At 46.3% G+C, this 27,562-nt stretch overlaps 1 protein-coding gene across 1 annotated transcript in view; it reads left to right on the top strand.

Annotated features, from left to right (window-relative positions):
* The first annotated feature begins 1,093 nt into the window (after window positions 1-1,093).
* esama (endothelial cell adhesion molecule a) overlaps window positions 1,094-27,562 on the top strand; it is a 71,512-nt gene continuing 45,043 nt past the window's right edge. Inside the window, exon 1 of the mRNA XM_038297838.1 lies at window positions 1,094-1,276. Coding sequence (XP_038153766.1) covers window positions 1,228-1,276 — 49 coding nt within the window. The 5' untranslated portion in view covers window positions 1,094-1,227. The remainder of the gene's footprint in view (window positions 1,277-27,562) is intronic.

Here is a 27,562-nt window from a genome sequence, read left to right as displayed (position 1 = left end):
TTCCTGTGATGAGCAGCATGTCTGCAGCGTTTCAGCGCCTCAGGCATGGCAACATCCCAAAAGTTCTGAAGGACCAGGCTAACGGCTATTAGCAATTCAAACCTTGATCATTCCTCCATGCATGCATCTGATTGAGCAAGTTAGACACAATCAGCAGTGCAATGAACACATTCCGTCTGAAACTTTATTTATAGACTTGGAGGTCAGAGATGCAGAGAAACGTTCACCTCTATCTATCTATCTATCTATCTATCTATCTATCTATCTATCTATCTATCTATCTATCTATCTATCTATCTATCTATCTATCTATCTATCTATCTATCTATCTATCTATCTATCATAACATAGAATGTATAGCCTGGTTCTGCTAGAGGTTTCTTCCTGTTCAAAGGGAGTTTTTCCTCTCCACTGTCGCTACAAGCATGCTTAGTGTGAGGGATTGCTGAAGAGTCAATGAGTCGATGCAATCAGCTGGTTTTCCTCAGATAGAAACTTTGAATCAATCTGACTGAATTGAATAGAAAGTTGAGTATTCTAAATGTTTTATTATTTCTATTCGTAATTTGTTCATATTTCTTCCATAGTTTCTGAAATCACCAAACCCATTATAAGGAAGGTTCTTTCTTTCTTTCTTTCTTTCTTTCTTTCTTTCTTTCTTTCTTTCTTTCTTTCTTTCTTTCTTTCTTTCTTTCTTTCTTTCTTTCTTTCTTTCTTTCTTTCTTGTCAGAGATGTTCGGTTCGGATTAACTAGGATCATTTCTAGTTTTTTAACTGTTTTTTGTTTAAATGTTTTCACCTGTTCTTGGCGCAGAAGTACAGAACAGGTGCTGCCTGTAAATTGCGGCTCTGTGAGGACCAGCAGGGCGGAAGTTCCTCATCTTTGCTGTCAGAATAAAAGCAGCTGCTCCTCTCGTATAATAGATGCGCTTTATTTTGAAGGGTCACAGCAGGAAGTTGTTTGGACTCCGAGGAATGACTGTCAGGTGGGTCAGTCCCTCCCTCCGGACCGGGTCCCCCCCCCCCCCCCCGGTGATAATCACTTTGCTGTCTCTCTGTTCTGTTTTGTTCTCGTTGCCGGAAGGAGGGAGGGAGGAGGGGAGCAGGGGAGGAGGGGGGAGAGCAGGAGTCGGAGGAGGTGATCCAGGAGGATCCAGCCCTCCTCCAGAAAGCAGCTGGATCCAGCAGCAGCAGCCCAGGCGGAGGACAGACGGAGCTGCTGACACCATGATGGAGAGGAACCTTCCGCGGCTCTGCTTCCTGCTCTGGATCTCAGGTCAGTGATCTGATGGTTCCTCCTGGATCCTCTGGTTCTGGATCAGGATCGGTTCCGCTCGGTCCGCCGGACTTTCCTTTAGTTTGACAACTAGAGCGCATTTTAATCCGCCGGATTAAGCTAATCCAGTAAAACCAAAATAAGATTATTTTAGCCTATTTGCTGATTTCTTCCTTTTCTTCCAGAACTGAGTTGAGTTCAGATCAGAACCAGTGTGATGGGCTGGGATTATAGGCTGGGATTATACCTGTTTGTCTCCTCTGGATTAAAAGCAGTGTGTTGGACATGATTGGGAATAATCTCCTTATTCCTGCTCCACCAGCATTAACCTCCCACTGTGATAGCTGTGCTGCTCCTCAGCAGGAAGTGGACCCATGAAGGGACAGGGTCCAGATTGGGACAGTTTGTCCTCCTGTCCCCCTCAGTTTGGGGCAGAGCTGCTTCAGGTGAGTCTGTAGGCGCGTGACTTTCTCACAGCCTGTGATGCATGAACTCTGAGCCTCAGTCTGGATCTGAGTTGTTGCCAAAACAATCAGATGAGCTGACAGCCGCAGCCTGTTCCTCCTGGGGGGGGAAACATGGCAGGCAGCTCTGCTTCAGCACCCAGTCCATCACTGGCTGCCTCCCTGGGCTCTTCTCCTCCTCACTGCTCTGGAGTTTGCAGGACGTTAATCCAAACCTGCAGGTGTGTCCTGAAACTTAGTGAGGTGAGGAGATCCAGGCAGGAAGTGGCCATGAATAGCAGGCAGAGGAAGTCCCTGATGGAGCTGAGCTTGGAGCAGGAAGTGGAGCAGGAAGTGGACGCACATCCTCTGCTGACGGGGAAAGGTCCTGCTGACAGACTCAGAACATACGAAGTTAGTTTGAAGAAACCTTTTTTACTTTAAACCAACTTTAAATCAGCCCCCCTTCTCTCTGCATGCCAGGTTCTGATTGGCTGCTGAGGAGAACCAAAGTTTTCACTCCCTGTGAACTTTAGAGAGGTTTGGATGAAGCTGCGTTTAATGAAAGTAGAAGGATGTTTGGTCTCCACCTGAGATTAATAGCTCAGTGGGAGGAAGAGTAGAGAGCAGGAAGAGGTCTGATGCCTGAGACGGCCCACAGCACCATACAGCCACCACCGATCTGTTCCTCTGCCTACCTCCTGTTTCCCTCCAGTCCACTAGGTGGCGTGTTTAGTTGTGCTCTAGGCAGTAGCCGCTGTAGATGGAGTAACCAGCTGATGATGTGCTGTTGGGACGCCATCTTAGGAAGGTCACCTGCTCCACTCAGTTTGATCTATTAGCAGAAAATTTAGACTTTTTTTAAATTTTGATCTGATTGACACATTTTTCTTCGATGCTAAGTGTTTACATAGAACCATCAGCCACATGTATGACGGCGCAGCGTCCTTAGGAAACAGTGGCCGGGGAATCGGACACGGTAGGATGATTGGCTGCTTTAGGGGCTGCTGTGGATAAAGGAAGCATGGAGGAGAACATGTGACCTCAGATGAAACCAGCCTGGGTTCAGCAGCAGGATCCTAAACACACCAAAATGAGTGGCCTAGTCAAAGTCCTGAGCTGAATCGCTAAGGAAGCAAGGTTGTTCATGTTGAAAAGCTCCAGTGTGGCTGATTTAGAAGGTGGAGAGGACCTGGAGCCCCCGACTCGTCTCTGCTGCTGAGGCGGATCACTGATTATAGATTAAAAGGATTTCTGGTTTTGAATAAATACGTTTCTGATCAACATGTTTTTGATTGAATCATGTCTGCGGCCACATGCAGCAGCTGCTGCTCCGAGCTGCATGGAAACGTCAGCGTGGCGCTGAGCAGGGGCGGATTAAAGAAATGTGGGGCCCTAGGCAAAGACAGGCAGGGGGCCCTCTGAATGGAGAGGACAACACATAGAACAGACCCATTCTACAGATAGAGAAATGTTAATAGAATAGACATCCATTATCTGTTCTAGGTTGTGTCCCTCTCTTCTTGTCCCTTTTCTTCTTGTTTTCCTCTCTATGTTTTGTACTCAGCTGACTTTTCATGCTGTCTCTAAAGGAATGAAAGATTTTTTCCAAGCACTAAGCTCACTTAGCTGATTGCTCCTTCCTGTGTTTCCAAAAAGGCCAAAGTAAATAACCCAGTCCTTCTTTTCACTGTAGACAAGCCATGATCTGCTTATCTGTTCTCCATTTTTCATTTGGATGAAATAATAGCTGCATGAATCATGACAGCAGACAAGATAGAGGAGAGCAGGAGGCGGGGTTACCAATCTACTTGCTCTGGAGAGCAGAGTTCGCTGCTTTTAGATGTTGTCTCCAAAGTCTCCAGTAGCAGAAAAAAGTCTCTAGATTTGGCGCTAGGAGCTTTTTAGAAATCAAAGTGCTAGAGGGGTCTGAAAAGTGGCTAAATATAGCGACTAAAGCGCTAAGTTAGCAACACTGCTCTTTGCATGGTTTGTTTTCAAATGGTTTGCTGCTGTCTGTTTGGACCTTTCTGAACATGTGCAGCAAATGGACTGATCCAATATGGTGGACAATATGGTGACATCTATGTTTCTTCTTAATCTCTTGGGACTAGATCAGATGGAAGCCCATCTGGGTGAGGCCTTTGACTAGGCCAGTCTAACTATTAAACCTGCTCTGATCTAAAGCCGTTGCTGCAGCTCAGGATGTTTGTTTTGGACGTCGTCCAGCTGAACTTGAACCTCCCCTAAAGTCTTTTTCTCTCAGGATTTCCTCACGTTGAGCTCCATCCATCTTCCCACTAACTTTAACCTCTAATCAAGACTTCCCTCAGCATAATGCTGCCATCACCACGGTGAATTGCTCTGATGGAAAAACCGTCCCAGCGCTGTTTGTCTGAACCCCGAGGCTGCCGTGTCTTTGTAAAGATGGAGAGCGGCCTGCATGTCTTTGGCTCCATCGTTGGACCTTGGTCAGGATGTAGTTCTGCGATGGTAGAAGCCTTAGACCTGTGTTGGGGAACATCTGCAGGAGCCTTTTAAAGCCAGCCCTGCTGTTTCTGCCCGCTAACCGCCCCGTTTTGGACATGGCGTCTTCATTTGTTTCCCATAAGCTTCACCTGCTTAACGAGGTCAATCTGAGGAAGCCTCAAACGGCGATGGATGGTCTGTCTGTGCTCCTGTCCTGACTGTCAGGGATTTATAGTCATCAGACTGTTGGAAGGCTTATTTTTAGTAGCATATTATTGTCTAAGCCCCCCCCCCCCTCCACCATAGTGATGAAGCTTTGCAGTAGCGGCTAACTGCTGAATGAATCTTCAGATTACAGAAATGAGACTTTAGAGACATTTGGACCAGCAGTAACATTCTTATCTTTAATTGCCTTTCCCATAGAAGGATGGCAGCAAAGTCTCTCCTCTTTCATCTTGGATTACAGCTCAGCAGTCTGGGTCAGCAATGACCGCTACAGTTGTTTGGGGGGGGGGAATAATCGACAGTCTGTGATAGCATGTCACTTCCTGTCCTCTCACTGTATGTTCAGATTCACCGGGAACCTAAGGAGTCTGGGTCTCTGTCTGAGGGTAGAATTAGAGAACGGCGTCTCTGCCATGGATCCTACCGTCACTTCCTGTATTTATCTGCTACTTCTTGTCTTTCGTCTCTGCTGAGTTCTAATCCAGCGGCTTCGTCCTCTGAGGGCCGGATTTGTCGGTTGATTACGTCATAACGCGGCGCCGAGGTCTGTTCTGATTGGAAGACTCCTCGTTATGCGGCCGACAGATGCGTGCTTTTTATCCATCCGCTGTATCCTCCGTAGCCTTGGGTAACCCAGGATTCATTGCTAGTCCAAGCAAGCCGGCTGCTCTGAGGAAAAAGGGAAATGGCGCCAAACAGTGGTGGACATTGGAAGTACAGTTTAATATAATGCAGTCAGGGAATAGTTCCGTCTGAAATGAATGAAAATAGTTGTTTTAATGGTTATTGAGTCAGATATGTGGCGGTAATGTTTCATTTATTGAAAGGTTTTATGTAAATGGGTTTGGCTGACATTTAAACTGAGATTCCAACATCTCTGCAGGGTGGAGACTATAAATCTGATATCCGACATGTAGGTACTGCTGCTGAAGCTCCTCAGAAATATTATTAACACCCAGATCAGCAGTGAGACGTTCACTATCCATTCTTTGCCTGCTTTTTGTGTAAACTTTACGGTTGCTAGGCGATGGAAGGCTGGACTTGTTTGAATCCAAAGGCAAATTCTTCTAGTCTCCTTATTTTCACGGACCTGGAAGAACCCAGTCCAGGTAGAGCAGGTCCTTGGAGGACGCAGCCTCTGAAATCGAGCTCAACCTCTCCTTGTCACTTCCTGCTTGGTCCGGTTTCTTGTTTCGAGGCCCTTTGTTCAGGATGGTGCTCATTGGCTGATGTGTTTCCTGGGAAGAAGCCTCTGATCCTGAAAACAGGAAGCTGTAACTCTTTCTTCCCTCTGTAGCAGCATCCACTTAGAGGAGTGTTTTTATGTCCAATCAGCCGATTGAATGGAAACTTCTCGGTCCATTTTTCGGCGTTTTCTTGGAGCAGAACCGTTTGCTTTTATTGTTGAACTCATTATTATTCTATGAACTGGAGCAGAAGCCACGCCACCATCTTTAATCTAATTACATCAGCTTAATTAAAGTCCCATTCAGAGGATTAATGCAGTGATTAAATCCTGCAGAGCTCTGATCAATGTCCTAAAGTTCTGCCCGTTGCTCTGACCCAAATTCACTGACTGCTTCTATATTTATGTCGACAAACACTCATATTTTTAGGTCCAACAGGGGACGGATAAACTGTGGGAAAGTTGAGCGCTGATGTGGCTGTCAGCGGGACGGAGGAGCGGAGCAGGTGACCACAGAGAGGTCCGGCCGCCGGGCCTTCTCCTCGCCTCCATCCCTGGACTCTGACGGAGTCAGGCTTCCTCTCAGGGGTCATGAGAAAAGCACTTGGCGACTTTCCCAACTTGCTCCTCTGGCCTGGAGGCTCTTAAAGGCGCAGACACCCAAAGCTTGATGGTTTTTTTTTTAATCTGTGATCATCCAGCCTGGAAGAGAAGCCGGAGCCGCTCTGAACCCGGACAGAACGGCTGTGACTCTTCTGTGATCAGAACTTATTCTGGGTTTAGGTTTAAGTTACTCTGAGCTGATGTTTGCCTCCAGACGCTGGGAGCTGAGCAGCAGCGGAGCAGAATAGTTTATTTATAGGGCTCCTCTCTGTAGGGCCTGTCTCTGGCTGTAAGGGTGACGTGCTGCTGGAGCACAAACAATCCAGACGGGAGCGTCAGCCTCGCTGAGCTCCTAATTCAGGCTTGGCTGTTTCTGCTCAGCAGCTAATGACTGTTTACAGCAGAAGCACCACAGGCAGTCTGTCAGGTGGTTCTGCTGAATGAGCAGGATCCCTCAGAGCGCTCCGCCTGCCGCTGGTTGGCCCTCACAGTCCTGATCTATAGATCAGATGAGCTGAAAGAGGCAGACGGATGGGTGGGAACGGGTAGGGATAAAGGTTTCAACCCAGGAGGTGTGTGAAGGACTCCCGCGCTATGCCACCTGCTGGCCTGGAGGTTTAACAGCTTCTCTCTTTGTTTTTCTGGACTGTAAAATAAAAAGCAAAGCATGGTGACGTGAGTCTGGAGTTTCTGACGTCCACGGTTCTCTGGAGAGGTTGGTAGTAGTCAGTATGCTGCCTGAAGCAGCTTGGAGACGGAGAAGGCCTTGGACTCGGCCAAAGTAGGCTGCTTCTGCCTCAACATGACCTTTAATGGCGGTTGGAGAAATCTTTAAGCCCAGAGTCGCGTCTCTTCTTCCCTCGCCTTCAGCGTTCTTATGTTTCCCTCTCCTTCCTGACTTGAACTCTGACCTCAGCAGCTTGAGGTTCCAGCTCTGACCATCAGAGCCTCCTGCCTAACGCCAGCTTGTTGGTTTCTGGTCGGGGGATGGGTCCAGGTCCAGGTTCAATAGAGACGAGCAGAACTGATGAAAACCTTACAGGTAAAATGATGAAGGCTCACGTGTTGCTTCTCAGCTAACCGCCTGGAATAACATCTGGACCAAGGTGACCAGACGTCCCCAATTTCCAGGGACATTCCCCGTTTTGGACCACCTTTTCGGGCTAAACCTGTCCCTGGAAATGTCCCCGTTTTTAACTTTTATGAATGAGGGGAAAATGTTGTGTGTAGAGTGTTATTACGGTAGAAAGGTGCGTGAGCGTGTTAGGCAGAAACAGCTGTTAGGCTGCTGTTAACATAAAGATGATTAAAATAGTGCAGCGCTTCTGGACATCAGGGGATCCAAACAATCCAAACAAAACGAATCGATTAACACCCCCACCATGTTGGGATGTCATAACGAACTTCTGCTTTTACTTCTTCGTCTGTTTAAAAAGTGGTGCAATCTTTTTTTTTATTTGTGTTTTAAAACGTAATAAATAAATAAATAAAAAAAATACCAGTTTTTACTGCTGGAAAGTAAAATAAACTGGGATTAAAAACTCCTTATAAGGAGCTAATCTGGTTCAGTGGTTCTCCAGGATCAACAAGCGTTCATTTAAAGATGTTTTTAGAACTGATTGGTGATCTTTACTTTTTATTTAAGAAAGTTAATTATAATAAGTAGTTTTTTCTGATTTATAGTTATGTTTTATGATCATAGACTTCAAGGGTTAGTTTTGCTTTTCTAAGAACATTTCTCATGAAAACAGGAGTTAGTAAGAGGAAAACTCAGAGATGACTACCTCTCTAATGTTCATTTATTTGGCTGCTTTTGTTTCCAGCTCCAAATATTATCCAAAATAGATATTAATTAGCATTTTTAGTATTTAATCAGATGAGATACTATGTTTCCTGCTGTTTTTGGAAGTGATTTTGATGAACGTCTGTTTTAGAATAGTGTCAGACTGATAGAAGAGGAGAGAGAGAAGGTTGAATGAGAGGAAAACTGGAACACTGATGGGAAGAAGAGCTGAAGAGAAGGAAGAACAATCTGGGCGCCGCACAATGGCGGCCCACTGCTGCCAAAGGGATGGTTAAACGCAGAGTTCATTCTGTTCCTCTCAGTGTAATGACAATGAAAGGTGGAAAAAAAAAAGAAAAACGTTTCTTTCCCTCATGTCCCTCTCCCATTAAAAATCAGAAAGCCCTGCTAACGACCTTTGACCCCTTCACTCTCTGTCCCAACCCAGAGACACAGTTCTAGTTTTCTATAAAGAAAACACTATAGATATATTCATGTTTAAATATTTAAAGCACTTGTAAAAATAAATGAAACCTTTATTGTCCCCATTTCCTAATTTCATCTTGATGAGATGTTTTTTTTTTTTTTTATCTACGAGCTGAAAATGTCCCCAGATTTGATTTCAGAAATCTGGTCACCTTAGTCTGGATTGTAGCTCCATCCTGACTGAACTGTTACTGCTGCTGGGAAACTTGTTTCCTTTTTAACGGCAGAAGCATGTGAGTGAGACGGCGGTTATGGAGGCAGCGGATGGTTGCTCCCTGATCCTCCATGTCTCTGCCCTCACATGTAGCTGTAAACAAACAGAGCGCTTTCTGAAAGGTCATGGATTTAATGTGACGGTAATATCAGCCATCATGTTCTCAGCGTCGGTCTGATCCCTCTCAGCTTTCAGACCGCTGAACAAAAGCTGCATCAGACCCGTTTTTATTTCAAAGATGTCGGCGTGTAAATTGTCTTGATTCTGCAGCTGAAGCCGAGGCCTCGGGAGAGCAGGAAGAAGGCCGAAAGTTCTCTGTTTCCAGAACAAAGGAAAGAAAAAAGGCGAAGCGGCTGGGCTCCTTCTGCTCCGTCTTGTCACAGCAGTTATCTAATGGCTCTTCAAAGGATTTCCCAGGGCCAAAGTTTGTCAGATTTCCCTTAAACCACGCGGGAAGACCGGCGCCACAGACACAAGCTTCTGAGCTCTGATTGGCCAGAAGCCTGGTCTCCTGTGAGACTGCTCGCAGTGCCGCTGACAGATGTTTCAGCAGCAGCAGCATCTCCTTCAGAGCTGCCCTTCCACGAGGAGAGACATGATTAGAGAGTTTAATAAAGCTTTAGACAGATGGGAGTTCAGGGCGCCCATTCAGACTAGATGAGGAGGAAGGACGGCTGATATCATCCTCTTCTTCAACCATCCTCTCCCCGCTATCTGCTCCATCTTATGAAACAACAACATTATAAATCAGAAAACGTCTTTTCTCTCTTTCCTGGACGCCTCAGACTTCCTCTGTTGGATGAAGTCGTTCTCCTTAAAAAGTCTTAAAAGGCATTGAATTCTTCAAAATAAAACTAAGGCCTTAATTGGTATTAAAATATCTTAAATCAGTCTTTCGTAGGTCTTATTTTTTAAAACATCATAAATAGGATTATTTTTATTACGATTTATTTTTGTAATCTAAATAAAACATTAAAATTGAAAATATTTTTTTTTATTTAAAAAAAATAACGGCTCGCCATTATTGGTTCTGTCCCGATAGCGGAACCAATAAAAGCGTTGTTGCGGCCGGGACATTTGGGAGATGCTCCATGAACTTTTTGTCTGGAAAATATGATCAAGTGTAAAAGTAACCAAAAGAGTTTTCTCCATGGCTAAAACCAGGGAACATACATGAGGCTCAGTGGATTTAGTGCAAGAAGTCATTCACGCTGGGAACGATGGGAATGAAGGCAGTGGAGTCACACATGCGAAGCACGAAACACAAAGCGTCAAAATGGAGTTACCGAGAAACAGCCGGTATTTCTCAGTTTAGTTCCACCCTTGTCTCTGCAACGCCTCCACTTATCACCAAATCAAACATACTAAGAAAACCATACAAAGAAAAATAGCTGCTAAAAAGACTTAGCACTGGTTATGTTGGGGCTTTAAAACTGATTTGTTTTGTTCCCTGCTAAAACAAAGTTTGTGAATTCAGTTAAATAATTGTTCAAATATATCTGTCATTTGTGTGTTTTTAGCTTTCTTCCTGTTTGGGAAGCTTTGAAACATTAGTGCAGTGCTTTATGTTATAATAAACCTTTGGGTTAAGTTGGTTTTTCTTGTTTCTTGTGAATTTGGTCTTAAATTCTTATTTCAAGTGGCATTAAAAAGTCTTAAAAAGTCTTGAATTTAACTCGCCTTATGCTGTAGGAACCCTGTTGGTTCAAATCTGCTGAACACAGTTAAACTCCTCCACTGATTGATTGATTGATTGATTGATTGATTGATTGATTGATTGACTTTGCTGATCTCACAGTGGAGAAATTTACTTGTTAGATCAGCTCATATAGTCAAAGGAGAAGAAAAAGAAGAAGGTGCCAAAGGAAGAAAAATGTATTTGGGAGTATGTACAGTATGTAGTGCATCCACATATGACAGCTTTGTTTTTCATTATACAGGGTTATTGCACAGGGTGTTTACATCTGTATTTATATAGATGGATATCTATACATATAGTTATTGCACAGGGTATCAAATAGCAATTGCTCATTCTCCATTGCAGCAGTTATTGCGGTTGTAGTGTCTCATTGTAGAGTCTGGTTGCAGCAGGGATGAATGACCTGCAGTCCTTAATACAAACAGGCTGTAAAAGTCTTTGACTAAAGGAGCTGCTCAGCTGCTCTCCAGTCTGCTGCAGAGGGTGGAAGGTGGTGTCCATGATGGGTGGAAGCTTGGACAGCACCCCCCTCTCAGTCGCTGAGTCCAGGGTGCCGCCTAGGACAGAAACGGACTTTCTCACCAGTTTAGTCTAAACTGGTGTCTTTTCATCAGATCCCAGAGGGACTGTTTGAGTGGCTGAAGTAGCTCTGATCATGTCCAGCCTCCTCCTCCTCCTCCTCCTCCTCCTCCTCCTCCTCCTCTTCCTCTGGTATTTAAAAGTCCTGCTTGTTCCCATTTCCATTTTCTGTTACTGCCAGATGTCATCTGCTCTTATTTCTGTGAGCTATTAGTGTGAACCTAAAAAATAAAAGCTTCTGGCTCCTTTTTATTTTAATCTGAACTTTATGTTTGTTTCAGAAGGTGAATGTAGAGGTTTGGTTTCAGAGTGGACTGGTTCGAACGGCCTCCCATCCTGGTCCTTCAGTATTGCTAAGCTGAAGCCTTTAGAGAGACGATCACTAGATGCAAACTCGTTGGACGCTTTCATTCTTAGCGTCTGAGCTGAACACAGGTCCTTTAAAACAGTTTGAGATTCATTTCATCCCTTTGTTTTGATCATAACGTCATTAAAACATGAAGGCAGTACGGACCAGTCTGCTCTGGATCATTTGCATCTTCTGTGGTTTGAAACCTTTATAAAAACATTAATAAAATCTAGAAAAGGGTTTTTTAGTTTCACTGTAGTTTTAAAATGATGCCAGGAGTCGATGTTACACCTTTGATCATATGTCAGACGTGCTTTCAGGCCCTCAGAGAGGCACAAGCAGGACAGATGCATCAACTTTACAATAATTTAAGGTCAATATATAGGCTATCTCAGAAACTGTGATGTAATTTTTAATAATCCAGGATTTTGACCAATCAGGGCGCCGATGATTTCAGCCAAACAGAAAGAGCTGAAGAGTCAGAGTAGAAGAAGAGATGGTGGCATCAGATGGTTCTTTTCCTCCCCAATAAAGTGCAGCACTGCTGCGATGCAGAGCTGCCTAACTGCAGCTGCAGGTGAACCAGAGCATCTGGGTCAGTCTGATAGTTTGCATTTTCAGGCAGATATGAGAGAAAAGGGAGTGAGCTTAATTAGCAGAGAGACAAAAGAGAAAGGTGACATAAGTAAAGAATGGAATAAGAAAACAAACTCCCAGAGTGGAAAGATCAGATAGCAGCAGTTTCATCTTTCAGTGTTCATGCCAGACGCATCTTTTCCTAACGGTGACGCTGAAGCTCCGCCTCCCACTGCTACCTTCAGGCTCCTCTTTGTTTGTCTGATATTACAGCTTTACTCTCAGCCGTTCGTCAGAAGGTACCGCGTCCGTCTCCATGTGGACCAGACCTTAGAACGATGGGGAACATTTTCTAGAGCTAGTTCGAGTAGTTTGGCTAAATCATTTTAGTCATTTGTGAACAAAAACTTTCAGTCTTGCATGTTTGTCTCTTTGGACATGAAGGTTAATCAGGAAACAGTAAAAAGTCAGTGCGTGAAAGTGAAAGAGAAAAGTAGCCATGGACAGAAAGATGAGGAGGTAGAGACCGGGTTGAATTACAATTTCTTTTTTATATATTTCTGAAATGTTATCAGAGGAGTTTTATAGCCTTAGCTAAATTTTTTTACAAAAGTTTGCACAGACACCTTTCCTCAGTCTACTTTAGTTTTTTATTTAGTTTGAATTAAAATTAGACAAAATATCTACTGATGAATTGGATTGGATCATTCGCTCTGCGCTGACACCTTTGGAGGTTCGTCTGTCGTCATCAGAACAGAATCCTAGCAGGTTTGCAGAAACGGAAATGGAGTAATAGAGTCGCTGTGGAGGAAGCATTGAGCCTTCAGGGCGGCACCACCCGTCCTGTTGTCCTCACAGAGGCTGAAGCGTCTGAAAGACACGAGCAGGTGGGGTGGTTTACTGCTCCTTCCTCAGAAACAGAGATGGAAACTGATATTTCTCTACATGGGCTGAATTACTAAGTAGGAGCCGTTCACAATTTTACTTGGCCCTTGGCTGGTCCTTGGCTGGTCCTTGGCTGGTCCTTGGCTGGTCCTTGGTTGGCCCTTGGCTGGTCCTTGGCTGGTCCTTGGTTGGCCCTTGGCTAGTCCTTGGCTGGTCCTTGGCTAGTCCTTGGTTGGTCCTTGGCTGGTCCTTGGTTGGTTCTTGGCTAGTCCTTGGCTGGTCCTTGGCTAGTCCTTGGCTAGTCCTTGGCTAGTCCTTGGCTGGTCCTTGGCTAGTCCTTGGCTAGTCCTTGGTTGGTCCTTGGCTAGTCCTTGGCTAGTCCTTGGCTAGTCCTTGGCTGGTCCTTGGCTAGTCCTTGGCTGGTCCTTGGCTAGTCCTTGGCTAGTCCTTGGCTAGTCCTTGGCTGGTCCTTGGCTAGTCCTTGGCTAGTCCTTGGTTGGTTCTTGGCTAGTCCTTGGCTAGTCCTTGGCTAGTCCTTGGCTGGTCCTTGACTGGTCCTTGGCTAGTCCTTGACTGGTCCTTGGCTGGTCCTTGGCTGGTCCTTGGCTGGTCCTTGGCTCCTTGGCTGGTCCTTGGTTGGTCCTTTGTTGGTCCTTGGTTGGTCCATGGCTGGTCCTTGGTTGGCCCTTGGCTAGTCCTTGGTTGGTTCTTGGCTGGTCCTTGGTTGGTCCTTTGTTGGTCCTTGGTTGGTCCTTGGCTGGTCCTTGGTTGGCCCTTGGCTAGTCCTTGGCTAGTCCTTGGCTAGTCCTTGGCTGGTCCTTGGCTAGTCCTTGGCTAGTCCTTGGCTGGTCCTTGACTGGTCCTTGGCAAGTTTTTGGCTAGTCCTTTTTACACATCAATCTTTGTACTAAAATATTCTTTCTGTCATGATTTGTGGACGTTTAGATCTAAAGAGAAGCGCCATCTCCTGGTCAGACCCTGTAATTCAGTGAAAGGGTTTAGTCAGAGTAACACAAGGAAAGCCCAGGAGAAGCCAGCGGCTGGAAGTTGCTGGTGAGTGGGCTGCCATTCGGCTGGCATTTGACTGGGAGCGGCCATTTTGAATGCTACTATCAGTAGATTCCGTCAGTTAAACCAGTTATGAACCAAGTTCCAGACAGGGCGCCTCAGTCGGCCTCCGGCTTCATGATGGAAACCCAAACGTGGCCTTTCTCTCAATAACTTCTGTCTCTAAGTTCTGACCATCGATCCAGTCTGAGATCAGTTCTGTTGGAGCTTCCTCACTGCTATAAAGTCACTGGTCCACCGAGAACAGGAGGCATGAAACCAGTTCTTAGATATAAACTGGTTTCTGGTTTCTGTCCGGTGGAGGTAACCATAGCGACCATGGGTTTTGCTCTTCCCACCAGCTGTAGGACGGACCTCTGAAACATGGAGAAGCTTTTATCTGCAAACAGGCCAGTGCTGACATTAAAGCAGCCTTTTATCAGTAGGATTACATCTACTGCCCCCCCCCCCCACGCCCTCCTCTTCCTCCTCGCCCTTTTCCCCTTTCTTCATCTTATCGCCCAGTCCACCCCGCTCCTTCATCTTCTTCATGTCCGGAGGGCTTCAGCTCTAACATCTCATCAGCATCAGAGTCTGGGGTCAGCTGGAGGCTAGTTTATATGTCTGTTATTTTTCTATGTTTCTAGTCTTTCTTTTTGGTTCTTTTTGCTCTCTCTCAGCCTGAACCCCCCCCCCCCCCCCCCCCCCCCCCCCGGTTGACATGTAATTAGAAGCACTTAATTATTCTGCTGTCACACATCTCCGCCCTGCAGAAAGCTCGGCTGGTGTCATTATCTCTAATAATGACTCTGAGGTGACGCGGCGCCATGCGGCCTCCTCATCCTTCTCCAAACACTGGAATCTAATTGGTGTTTATTAAAAGTATCTCCTGCATCGCTGTCCCCCCCACTGCAGCTCCTCTTACAGATAGCCGTGATGTTTTAATGTGCTGCTAATATGCAGAGCTGTTATCCTCATTCCATCCAGTGATGTCATCGTAGGATTCATGGCAGCCGCCCTCAGAGAGAACATGTTGGCTGTCATTATAACACAATGTAAAAACAGCGCTGCTAGCGTTCTTCATTACACCATCTTTAATGTTTTATCCTGTCACACGCAGATGTTTTCTTTTCTGAAGTCACTCATCATAGTAACGGGGTGGGGGTTGGGTGGGGGCTTAATGATGTTCCTCTGACCTTCACTCAAACATCAGAGGAAGGAAATTTTGAGGAAAGCCAGTGGATTTCCTTGGAGGTTCCTTCCAGAACAGCGGAGAGGAACCTGCTGTTTTACCTGAACAATCCTCTGAACATGTCTTCAAATTCATGTTTAATCATTTTTATGTAGAGAAAAACATTTTAATCAGGCTCATTCATGTGGATGTAGCGTTAGCATCATTGGTCAGTTAGCCATGGTTGGTGTACCATCATATAGTGGCAGGCTAATGTTAGCATGGTGATAGCATGGCAGGCTAATGTTAGCATGATAAGATGGGGCTAATGCTAGGATGGTAATAGCAAGGTGGGCTAATGTTAGCATGGTAAGGTGGGGTAGTGCAAGGATGGTAATAGGAAGGTGGGCTAATGTTAGCATTGTGAGGTGGGCTAATGCTAGGATAGTGAGGTGGGCTAATGCTAGGATGGTAATAGCAAGGTGGGCTAATGTTAGCATGGTAAGGTGGCCTAATGCTAGCATGTTGCTAGCAAGGCATGCTAATGTTACCATGGTGAGGTGGGCTAATGCTAGGATGGTAATAGCAAGGTGGGCTAATGTTAGCATGGTAAGGTGGCCTAATGCTAGCATGTTGCTAGCAAGGCATGCTAATGTTACCATGGTAAGGTGGGCTAATGTTAGCATGGTAAGGTGGGCTAATGTTAGGATGGTAAGGTGGGGTAGTGCAAGGATGGTAATAGCAAGGCATGCTAATGTTACCATGGTAAGGTGGCCTAATGCTAGCATGTTGCTAGCAAGGCATGCTAATGTTACCATGGTAAGGTGGGCTAATGTTAGCATGATAAAAGCAAGGCAGCCTAAGGCAGCAAAGTGGGCTGATGTTAATACCCTCCCAGGATGATCGGGGAGTGTTGGCCTAGTGGTTAGAGCAGAGCGCTGTGCTCTGAGAAGGTTGCCAGTACCCGGTTTGATCCCCACTGCCTCCACTCTGGCTCCCTGAGTTAGACCCTTAACCCCACTCTGCTCCCCGGGCGGTGCACAATGGTAGCCCACTGCTCCCCAAGGAGATGGGTTAAATGCAGAGAGGGAATTTCTCCAATGTGAGATCAATAAAGTTCCATATTTATTATTATTAGTACCAGGAGTGGGCCCATGTGGGTTTTTCTGGTTTAAACTCTGACCTCACGTCACACAACTGATTAACCATCAGGTTTTAACTGAAGCCCAACACAAAGGTTTTACTCGAAGAAGTCAGGTTTCCAGTTTATTTAAGCGTCTGGATAATGTTCCTGAATGGAGGGAAGTCAAAGGTAGAAAGTGAGCAGCTGGATGTAGAGAGCAGCAGGACGTCCAGATGTTTTCCAACCCTTTGTTCTTTCACATCCAGGGAGATGTTGACCGTCTTTACGGTGGACGGCTGGGGTGGTGTTTTCTACTGGTTGAACTGGGATGTGTCAGACTGTCAGAGTCCGAGTCGTTGCCGTACCGAGCTCCAGGTCAGGCTGCAGCACACAGTGAGGGAGGCATGAGCCGTCATACAGCTCTGGTCGACAGCTGGAGCGGATAAATAATTGAACACCTTCTCTGTGACGGCTACCTCTGAGACCAACAGGTCCTCCGTTCAGAACAGGTGGGCTTTCCTCGGTGAAGAACAGGCCGAGGCTGCAGGCTGCGCTGGTCAGAAGCTGAGCTTCACAGGAAAATGAAGCAGGGAGCGTAAGATTTGAGAATCTTCTGACTCGTCAGCTACTGTTCATCTAGAAACCGCCATAGAAGTGTGGTTTAGGTGGGGCTGATTCATTTACTGTCTTTCATCATTGTGGCTTTGTTCACTCTACAGTAATAAATCCTCTCAGCAGGCTTTGAGATTCTCTGCAGAGGTCCAGCTGTGTGCAAACAACCATTGTTCACCATCAGAACCACTTCCTGTCTGTGTTCTGATTGTGCGCTCCAGAACAATGGCATGGCGAGCGCTGCTTGAGAAGGGAACAGGAAGGTGCTGTGATGGTATGCAGTCCGCCGTCTCCTCCTCAGAATGTCATGGGCGGCGCTGCCGAGGCTCCTAAAGCCAGGGGCCCCTAAAGCCAGAGGCCCCTAAAGCCAGGGGCCCCTAAAGCCAGAGGCCCCAGAGAAGCATCCGCTGCTGCTACAGTGGGGTGAAAGTACAGCAGAGTCCTGCTAATCTCCTCTGCTTATGTGTTTGAAGAGGTGGAAACCTCTCAGCGGAATGCTAAACAGGATCTATCGGGATTAATTCTGAGTTTCAGGCAGCAAAGCTTATTGCTGACGGAGTTTCACAACCGGGATTTTAAAAATGCTCGCCACGCGCTCCGCCAGGCGACGCGTATGTCAGAGCGGGCCGTTTGTTCCTCCCTTACAGACAGAAAGCCTTTCAGCCGAGCATCGTCATCGATGTTTGCAGCCTTCATTAGTGACCGGTCATTATGTTCAGTGATTTCCTGAGGCCAGCCATCCGTTAGAGCCCATTAACCCGCAGCATTAGGAGTAATTAGGCAAAGCGCCGCTTTCTGTGCTGATATTTTCACACACAACGTTTATCCAGACAAGTTATTTTTATTACGGCTCCATATTTAGTTGCCAGCTCAACTCTTGATGCTCAATTTTTGTTTCTTCTCCAAGAAAGTAGAATTGCTGGAGCCAAGCGTGAAAATGAACGGGAGGAAGTGATGACAAAGTGGAGTCGTGTGCCAGTGGATGCAGACCCCACAGCCTCATCAGAGCTCCTCATCATTCTGTCACATTACATGAAAATCCTCATTCTGCAGCCAACATGCTTTCTGACCCCCCCGCAGTAATGTTCCCCCCTCCCCACATGGCCGCAGGGCTGATGCTGCTTCTCTGGATGAAAACACTTTCATCATGATGGCAGATCCATAACCCCCCCCGCCCGCCCGCCTGCCTGAGGGAGGGTGGAAAGAAAAGCCTCTGATTGGTATTCGCCCCCCAGAACCCCCACCCCCCCACATGTTCCTCCCTAAGCAGGGAACAGGATGAGGAACGCCGCTCTCCGTCTCATTTCCTCTCCTGACACCACCTGTCAGACGTCACTCGGCGAACGATCAGAACATCAGAACCTTGTTGCTCATCAGTCTCCTGCTGCACCCCCACAGTAAAAATAGAACCGCGCTGTCTGGATGCCCCCCCCCCCCCCCCCTTCCCCCTCACCTTCATCACTGCAGAGGGGATGACAGAACCAGGCCTGACCCGTCACTCAGGTAACAGAAACAACCAGAAGCTTCATTAGCATCGCCTGCTAACGTCTTTTATTCAAAGCTGCTGATGTTGATGAAGGCAGGAAAGATCTGCTGTAGAGGTCTGACCCCAGCGGTTATAGAAAAGCCTCTGACTGATGAAAAGGATGCTCAGGGCTGGCCATAATGTTCATCTAGTGAAGCAGAACCTGCGTCGGGGCTTCTTTCCCTGGGAGGGAACTGATGGACGTTCAGAGATGAAGGACATGGCAGCAGCTCAGCAGAACGACTGGATGATCATTTAGGTTCTGGATGCTGAAGCACACAGCAAACACTCTCCCTCCTTTTCCTCATCTTCCCTCTGTGCCTGCAGAGTGGATGTCATCGTTTCCTCCACTGTTTAGGTGGCGGATCAGCTGATCATTCCTGTCTGGTTCCGATGTGCTCAACGCCATCTGACTGACCTACGGTGGCCCAGAGGAGTCCCTTCACAACCTGCAACAGTTCTGCTGCTCAACTTAAGGACCCAAAGATCGTACTCAGCAGCGTTACTGTAATGAGTGGTCTGATATAAATAACCCCCCCCCCCATTGACCCCTATTGCCTGCCGCTGGCGAGAAGCGGTGCCGCCATCTTGGTCCGGTCGACCGCTCCTCTGTGTAATTCTATATAAAGGGATCAATCAAATATCAGCATATTTAATCAATCGTAACTTGTTGGATACCAGCTATTTCACGGATTTGTGCTATAATCTTATAAATACGGCTCTGATAACGTGGTTCAGTGAATTTTATGACCCTGTCACACCTGGATGATTTAGCCTGATGTCCCAGGCTAAACGCTGGCATACGCCCAACTCTCTATGGATTCTTTCTATTCTGGGCGTAAACATAGAGCATTCATAATGGGTCCAGAACTTCTGTCCAATGACAGCCTAACTTCTGCATAACGCACGGCAGCGTAATGCCCATGAAGTGATGCACAGTGTCCTGAGGGAGGCAGCGATGCGCCCGGCCTGCAGAAAAGGATTTCTTTTTCTTTCTTTATTAACCTAGCTGCTGTTTACCGCCCGCCCAAAAAAAAGAAAAGAATAAAAAGAAAGAAGGTTTATGGAGCGTCATGTCTGCTAGGAAGTGTGTTGGTGGTGGGCGTGAACGCAGGGAGGGTCCATCCTCACCTTCTGGCTCACCCTATGATGGGGATGAAGTCTGGAGGAGAACTGACGGTTTCCCCCTTTATACCAAAACCCTGCCAATACGCCATTATACAGTAGCTGGAAGTTAGAAAAACGTTCAGCGCTCGTCTGAAACACGGCAGATACCTTGATGTGCGTTGGAGAGAAGTTCTGGATAAGTTACGCAGAAGTTACTCAGAGGTTTAGGATCAGCTAGACGCCATGACTGATGAGGAACTGATGCTGAACGGATGTCAACTATCAGATAACTGACCTGGAACTGACGGCCCACTGATGGCAGACGCTGGCATACGTACTCGCCGTATGTCGATATGTTTCAGCGTGTTTCATCGTACTCATAACTTATACAAAACATACCAATAACTTATCCAACGTATGTCAGCGTTTTTGCCAGATTTTTCGTACGTTGGGCATCTCTGTTCTAAATCATCGAGGTGTGACAGCAGCTTTATTATACGGTGTTTATATTTTGCAGAACGCAGCCACAAATGTTTTTTTTTTTTTACCTGAGACTTCTGGGCCACCATAAAAACCAGTAGATTGCATCGACTCATTGACTCTTCAGCAGTCCCTGAAGAAACCTCCAGCAGAACTCCTGGATGATCATTTTAGTTCTGGATGCTGAACAGAAAGCACATGCTCTCCATCCTCTTCCTCATCTTCCTTCTATTTCTGCATGTAGTTGGATTCTAGCTTCTTTAGTCTTTATATTGATTGATGACTGAGAAGGTTGTTTATCTTGTTATCAGTTTCTGATAGATGGATTACTTGAACACAAAACGATCATCGATGATCTTGAAGAGAGACTAAAGAAATAAAACTCTAAAAAGGCCCATGGTGTTTGCAAACTAACAAAGAGCTCCACCCTGAACACCATAAGCAGTAAAAGGGGCGGAGCCTCTGTGCCCAGCATGGAGATGAGCCCAAACCTCCAACAATGAACCAGTGGTCCAGTCAAAGTCCAGACCTAAACCTAATAGAGAAGGAGTGGCAGGAATGGAGGGATTTTCTCCAAAAACCACCTTCCATTATTTCCTGAGAGGAATGAACCAAATAAAGCATTTTTTTCACCTCTATGCTTCACCTTCCAGTGCAGCACACACTGACCTCTGTGGCTGTCATCTGACAGCATGTAAAACTCCGGGAGCCGTTAGCTTTAGCATTAGCAGGGCTTGTTCTTCCTTCCTCCTTCTGTTCACAGGATTACAAGCAGGGATCTGCTCAGCGGGGTGTAAATCTGCAGAAATGACAGGTTATAAAAACACCTGCAACATGAAGGCAACTCTGCAGGCCACTTTTTTGGAGTTCTTCTTACTTCATGAGAAAGAAGGAGCTGAAAACGAGAGAGGTGTCGGAGGAAAGCAAAGTGAGGCAAAGCCAGATAGTAGGAGGCTTTGTTTAAGCCAGAGGTGGAGGGGGGGTGGGGCAGAGAGATAGGCCCGATACCCCGCTGGGGATTTGTCTGTTTAATCGAGTCGCCGAGGATTAGAACCGGATTATGGAGGAATTGTGACACAGCAGCAAATTAGCCTGGTAGCTTTAATCTGTGGAGCGGCCGCAGCCTCAACACTTGACCAGAAAGCAGGACGTGGTGCTGTGATGCACCAGTCATTTTATTCATGGTGGATATTCTCTGCTAGATGGGGAAGAAAAGACACAAACGGATCTATTTTTATCTGGTTCACAGTGGTGATAAAATCCTACGATCATCTGAAACAGCGTTTTCAAACGATACTGGGCAGAATAATCCAAAAAGTTCGGATCAGACTGGAAACCAGAGGGGCTCTAACTCTGTATTTTAAGGTCTCCTCTCCTCCTCTGAGCTGAGCTGGAAATGTGTCTGACAGCAGGAGCCGCCATCCAGGCGGGCCCAGAACTGAAGGCAGCGGTTTCAGCCTGATGAAACCCGATCCATGCAGGTAGGCCAGCCGCTCATGGAGGCAGAAGCAGCCTTGTGAGGGAGGCCTTTATACCCGCTGATTAGCAAAATTAGCTTAAATGAAACAAAACTAAAGAGTCTATTTTTAAAATGTAAGGAGTAGAAAGTAAAAATAATGACTAGTAAAGTATAGATACCTAATATTTCTACTTAAGTAAAGGAACAAAGTATTTCTACTTTGTTCTTTGAGGCCTCTGCCTGCATCAATGCTGAGATGTTAGAAACAGTCGGAACCAAAACCACAGCAGTCATGGATTCAGCTTCTTTATTCGAGGTCTGAATATAAAGAAGCTGCTTTAAAGCTGCCGCATCAATGTGCAGAAACACGACTAACGCTTGGTCGAAGCGTCTCTGGATTCACATTCAGGGTTCAGGGTCAGCAACGGAGCATTCCAGTGAGAAGAATGTGCTGCGGATCAAATACCAGATCAAGTGATGCTAAATACGGATCCCACAGGAACCAAATGTTTGTGAGACTCGTCTCCCAGTGGAGTTGGAGGGATGATGCTGACGTGAGACACGGTGATAAGAGCAGGAGCTGCTGATCCAAATCAGAACAGAAATCAGACCTTGGTTTGCTCTGATTCAGGGTCTTCCTCAGATAACTTGTTTATCCAACATTTAAACAGAGTGATTAGTGCTGCCCTGGGGACGCACCAGGCAGATCAAGTGTGAGCGACTCACCATGACCACCACCCAGTCCAACAGGGAGGGACGGAGTGAGGACAGGGAAGTTTTCCTGGAGTCCACAGGAGTTCAGTGGAAGGTAGAGCGTCTTGCATAATGCATGCTGGTTGTTATTTTCATCACATGCTGCTGCCAGGCGTCATTGTCCTTTATGCTGGGTCTGCAGAAACTGTTTCTGGTTCGTCCCACTTACACGCTTCCTGTGCTGGTCTCACCGTGCTTAATGCTGTTGGGACATGGAAATGGGTTGGGTGGTCCCAGTGGGCTCCATTAACTGGCCCCATCTCCAGAGTGGTGAGGATCTATTTTTCTAAGGTGGCCCTCACTGTCGGCTAAACTCGGGAGGACAGGAGCGGATAAGTGAGGGAAGCGCTTCAACACATGCATTATTTCATACTCCAAGTGACGGCCCAGCAAACGAGAGCAAACAGTAGAGTGTCGAGGGGGGGTGGGGGGGTCCTGGTCCTTTTTTGCTAAAAGTTAGCTTTAGGTCTATGGTAGGAATAAGGTTCAGTTTAGGGTGATGCATGAACTGGTAATGGTTATGTTAAGGTTAATTGTTGGTGTTAGAGCATAGAAAGGGTTAAAAATGACTGAAAACCAATGGAAGTCCTCGCTACCTGCAGTCAGACGAGAATGTGAGTGTGTCAGTTAAAAAAGGGCCTTTTCAGGTCAATAAGATGGATACTTCCACCCTTTGTATTCAGAGTTTAAATATCTGACCTCCAGGTAGGAACTGCAATCTAAGACCATGGCCTAATCCAAAAAACCGGCCCCTAGGCACCAACTCTGAGCACTAACCCTCTGTTTGGGAGTTCCCACAGAGGGTCCGCCACATTAAGGGCCCTCCCAGACTACATAGTGCGTAGGACCAGTGGACAGTTCAGCCCTTAAATAGCGAGTCTGCATCGGCACAGGCTCACTGGTGTAACTGCAACCTAATGGCAGAAACACGTACAAATGGAGGTTCCCCCGGTTTGCTGCGTCTTTATCACGCTGACAGAAAATCACAAGTTGGGAAGAAGAAAACATGTAAATGATTCTAAAATGTAGATCCTCTTGTACATAGTTTTATATGACCGTATACATTTGTTTTAAAAAAGGGGCAAATGTTTGATTTTAAGTCACCCTGCGCCACAGAGCTGCATGAGGTGCATTGTGTCGCCATAGCAACGGCTGCTTTCCTTTTCCGTTGGAGGGAAGAAGCGTCCCATTCTCTTTTATATCGCCTACTTTCAATCCAGGCGCCCTCCACAGCTGCGAGTGAGACTTCAGTAAAGGGTTAGTGGACAGGTGGCGGTTTGGGATTCAGCCCCAACGTCGGGGCAACATGGCTGTACCCGACTTCTAGATGGCTGCTCTTCGCATAAGAAGTAATTAAAGATCATGGTAACAAATAGCTCCAACCTTTTCATCAAAACAATGTTTAAAGAATAAAACGCTGACAGAATGTCCTGAGTGTACCTTTGTTTTGAAAATACAGGGTGATTTTCTAGCTGCTGGGCATTGCTGCCTGACGCACCTCCACCAGGGCCTTGAACAAGTGCGCCATGTACACCGCTTGATCAGGTCATCAACTGGGGACCACCAGTCATGGAGGTTTCGCTCCTTTAACCCCAGGACATCTCTTGGTGGCGGAGCGATGAGGGGGATCTCTCCCCGCCACCACTTGCTGTTGCCCTAGGTGTTGGACCACCAACCTCTATATCTCCTCCTTAGCCACAGCCAAACACTGCCCTTCTTTGCCTCCTCTGCCTCCGTAGTTGCAGAGCAGACGAACCATTGAGGACCCGACAAATTCCCTACAGCTCACCTCGTTGGGGCATGTGATGGCTGTCCAGCCAGCCTCTCTGCACTCAGCTGCCAGATCTCAATACTTGGTGCGCTTGCACGAATAGGCAGCCTCCTTGCGCTACTCTAATGGGACGGTGAGCTCCACCAGGAGGATGGTCTTGCATGGAACCGACCACAAGATCAGGTCTGCCCACAGTGATGTCTCCACAGTCTCCACAATCTGAAGAGGATGGGCAGCATCACTGGTGCGGAAGGTCTGACGTTAGCCTCCGGTCTGCACGCCTCTACCAGAGGGGGTTGCAGTCAGACAACTTGCTAATCAAAATGAAACGGGTGGAACGTTCTTCAATGTTAATGTTCTTTTTATTAGTTGTTAGATTTTTGTGCCCAACATTGTCACCACTGTGTAATGAAATTCCCAATGTTGCTTGTTATGCAGATTTGTCAGGTTCTATCTTTACTTCCCTGTTTCTTCTGCCAGTTTAACAGTAAAAACCTGAAAGGCTTAGAAGACTGAGAGGAAGAGAGAACTGAGATTAAAGACTGAAAAATCACTGAGCAGAGTTCTCTGTGTTACAGATTATTCCGGAAAGTCTGTGTTGGTCTCTGCAGATGTGTGTCTTTCTATATGTGTGTGTGTTTGCACGTTGCTTCCTGTCCTACTTCCTCTTTCCCCCCCTGACATTCCACTTCCCGTCACAGCCGCCTGGCGCTCCTAGATAAGGCCTTCCAGTACATTTCACCTTCCTGTTGATGCTCCCGTCTCCATCCAGCAGCAATTCCAGCCCACAGCGATCAATAAACTGATAAGCGTTTGCTACCAAAATAAATAAGGCCCCCATCTTAATACACTTTGTGTCAGAAAGCAGCTTTTCTTGGCGCTTCTGGAGGAGAAAAAAAATGAAATAGACAAGTGAGCTGAAATTGGCACAGCAGGCCCTGATCTATATAACTTTGGTCTAATGGGGATGTGGCAAAGCTTCTAATAAACCTGTGTTAATGGAGCAGGGCTTATTAAAGCTGGAGCCACACCCATCCTCACTGTTTTCACTCAGTTTTCTGGTTTGGATCTGGTTTGAACACGATCCAGAAACCATGGCCGGCCGCTCATTCAGACCCCAGAGCAGTTCGCTCTCTCCCGTCTCATTGGAGCAGAAACAGGTAGGAAGACAGGATGTGATGCTGGCAGTGGCAATGGCAAGGGTATCAATGCTGTATCTGGATACAACACTGAAGATAGTTCTTGTTGATTTAGATAAAAGTTTGTTTTTATGCCTTTAATAGGGTTTTATTTTTCTATTCCCATGGTATCGAAAGTGATAAAGTGTATTGAATAGTTTCCTTGGTATCAATGTCATGTTTCAACATTAGATGTTGTATCCTGAGCTATCTCTATAGTTCTGCTGCTATAGGCTTAGACTGCTGGAGGACATAGGGACCCTCATTTCATCATTCTGCTTCATTCTATCTCTATTCTCCCACTCTGCAGAATCTGTTAGTTCAATCTCTAACGTTCTGCTCTCTCTGCTTTTTCTCATAGTAGCTTCATCTGGTCTGTTCCTGTTTGGCTGTGACTCCATCCTGGAAAGAAATATCAGCTGTGCTGCTGCCATCAACACCTTTGTTTCTAGATGTTGGAGCTTGGCCTGTTTTCCAGTGTAGTCCTGTTTCTCTGACTGTGACTAACTGGATGTGCTCTCTTCATCCTCTGACATGGGAGCTGGCTCGGAGCTCGTCTGCCTGGCTGTGTGTTTCCTGGACGGGGCCGCCTGTGGAGCTGGTTGACGGTTGTCTTTTGTATCTATGCTTCTTTTTCTATGTCTGCTTCTGTCTCCTTGAACCCCAGTGGGCCTCAGCAGATGGCCGCTCACACTGAGCCTGGTTCTTCTTGTTCAAAGGAAGTTTTTCATCTCCACTGTCGCTACAAGCATGCTTAGTGTGAGGGATTGCTGAAGAGTCAATGAGTCGATGCAATCGGCTGGTTTTCCTTAGATAGAAAACTTTGAACCAATGTGACTGGATGATCTGGTTAAATTGTCTCTATAAAGTGACCTGAAATGAAAATGATGTGAATTGGCGCTATAGAAATAAACTGAATTGAATCAATGATTTAAAGCTTTAATCCAAAGGCTTGATGTTTGGGAAACAGGATGAAATGAGGTCAGAGAGCCCAGCGCTGCTCCAGCTGCTCCATCTCAGATGATCTACTGCAACTCATGGGGGCTAAATGTCGCTGACCCTCCTTTGCAGGAAGAAAAACAAGCCCATCTATTTATTCCATTTCTATCAGTGACTACAGAGTCTGCTGCCTGGTTTTTGTCTCTGTGAGGTTTAGAGCTCCAACTCTATGTTTCCATTTCCCAATAGATCTCAGTCTGGAGGTTTGCAGGTTAGTAGAGCGCCATGCCTGGTGACTGAATAAGTCACGCAGTCTGGGTTGGATTTTCTGAAGCCTTTAGGTCGTCAGAGTATCACCGAGTGAATAAACGCTCACTCCGAGTGTGTCGACCTTCCAGCGGCGTCTTCTCTCTGAAGCAGCACCATGTGAGGAATAGATGATGTCTGAGTCCAGCTTCCTGGGGTCCTCCACTGCCCTCCTGTTTAGCGTTTTAGCCTGTGATGTCATCATGGCGCAGCATCAGATGTTAGAAGGCTGTGGGTGTTACCAGGCCACTGAAATGTCCATCAGATCCCGGCAGCAGCACAGACTCTTTTATTGTCCATAAGTACATGAATTTACTACTTTAAAGTAAAAATAAGTGGTTTTATGTGAAGAATGTATTATTTTTAGCAGGTCTGGGATGCGGGTCGTGACCCCAGGTGAATTCTGTGAACCTCTGCTAGAGAACATCGTTGATCCAAAATGCTAAAGTGGGAGCAGCTGCTGAGTTTCTACTCAACATTTCATTTATCTGTTCTCTTTTATTCTTCATAGAATTACAGTATCTGAATATATTTTATTGTATTTTCTAAAAGAAAAGACATTTTAAACCCGATAGGACGTTTCCTGGTCATGGAGCCGCACCTCGGGCCCCAGCTCTGCACACCTGGGTCAAATATCTGAATGACTTCCTGGTGGCTCCAGGTTCTTGGCTCCTGAGCATAGCATGGTGGCCCCTGAGGACCAGGCTTAAGACACCTGCTGCCAGTTGATGTTTCAAGCTCCAGTTTATTATTGAATGCCTCCATTTATAGCTGTTTGTTGGATTTATTAATTATTCTGATCCTGTAAACAGCTTCAGTCTGGTTCTGTTTCTTTGCTGCTTTAATCAGCAGAACGTAAACAGGATCCAGCGATTGGTCAGCAGCTCCGTCACGATTTAGGAGGTTTTATCAGCCTGAACACAAACATGTAGCAGTGAGGTTACAGCCTTTCTCATGTTCCCACAGTGGCTGGCTGTCTGAGTGTTTGGATTACAGCTGACAGAACCTGGGCTCCATCTGGCAGAGCCTTCATGGTCCTACAGCCATGTCCTGCAGTGCTTTCTGCTGAACTTTACAGAAGACGATGAACGTTTTAGATTCCTCCATTTCAGCAACTGGTCAGAAAATAAAATGTCGTAGAACTTCCCATCTAGCAGAACCTGCTGTTTCTTCAGTCTTTGTTTGCTTTGAGTTTATAGTTTTAATGCAGAATTAAGGGTCAGAGGAGGAGCCTCAGTTAGAAAATCTGCTACCACATGCTGCCTAATGGTAACGCTTGGTACCTTATAGTAACGCACGGTACCTTATAGTACCGCAC

The sequence above is a fragment of the Cyprinodon tularosa genome, unplaced genomic scaffold (genome assembly GCF_016077235.1).
Source record: "Cyprinodon tularosa strain WSP-4 unplaced genomic scaffold, ASM1607723v1 ctg399, whole genome shotgun sequence".
Taxonomy (NCBI): Eukaryota; Metazoa; Chordata; class Actinopteri; order Cyprinodontiformes; family Cyprinodontidae; genus Cyprinodon; species Cyprinodon tularosa.
Note: the sequence above shows the minus strand (reverse complement) of the source record. Positions and strands in the feature narration are given on the sequence as shown.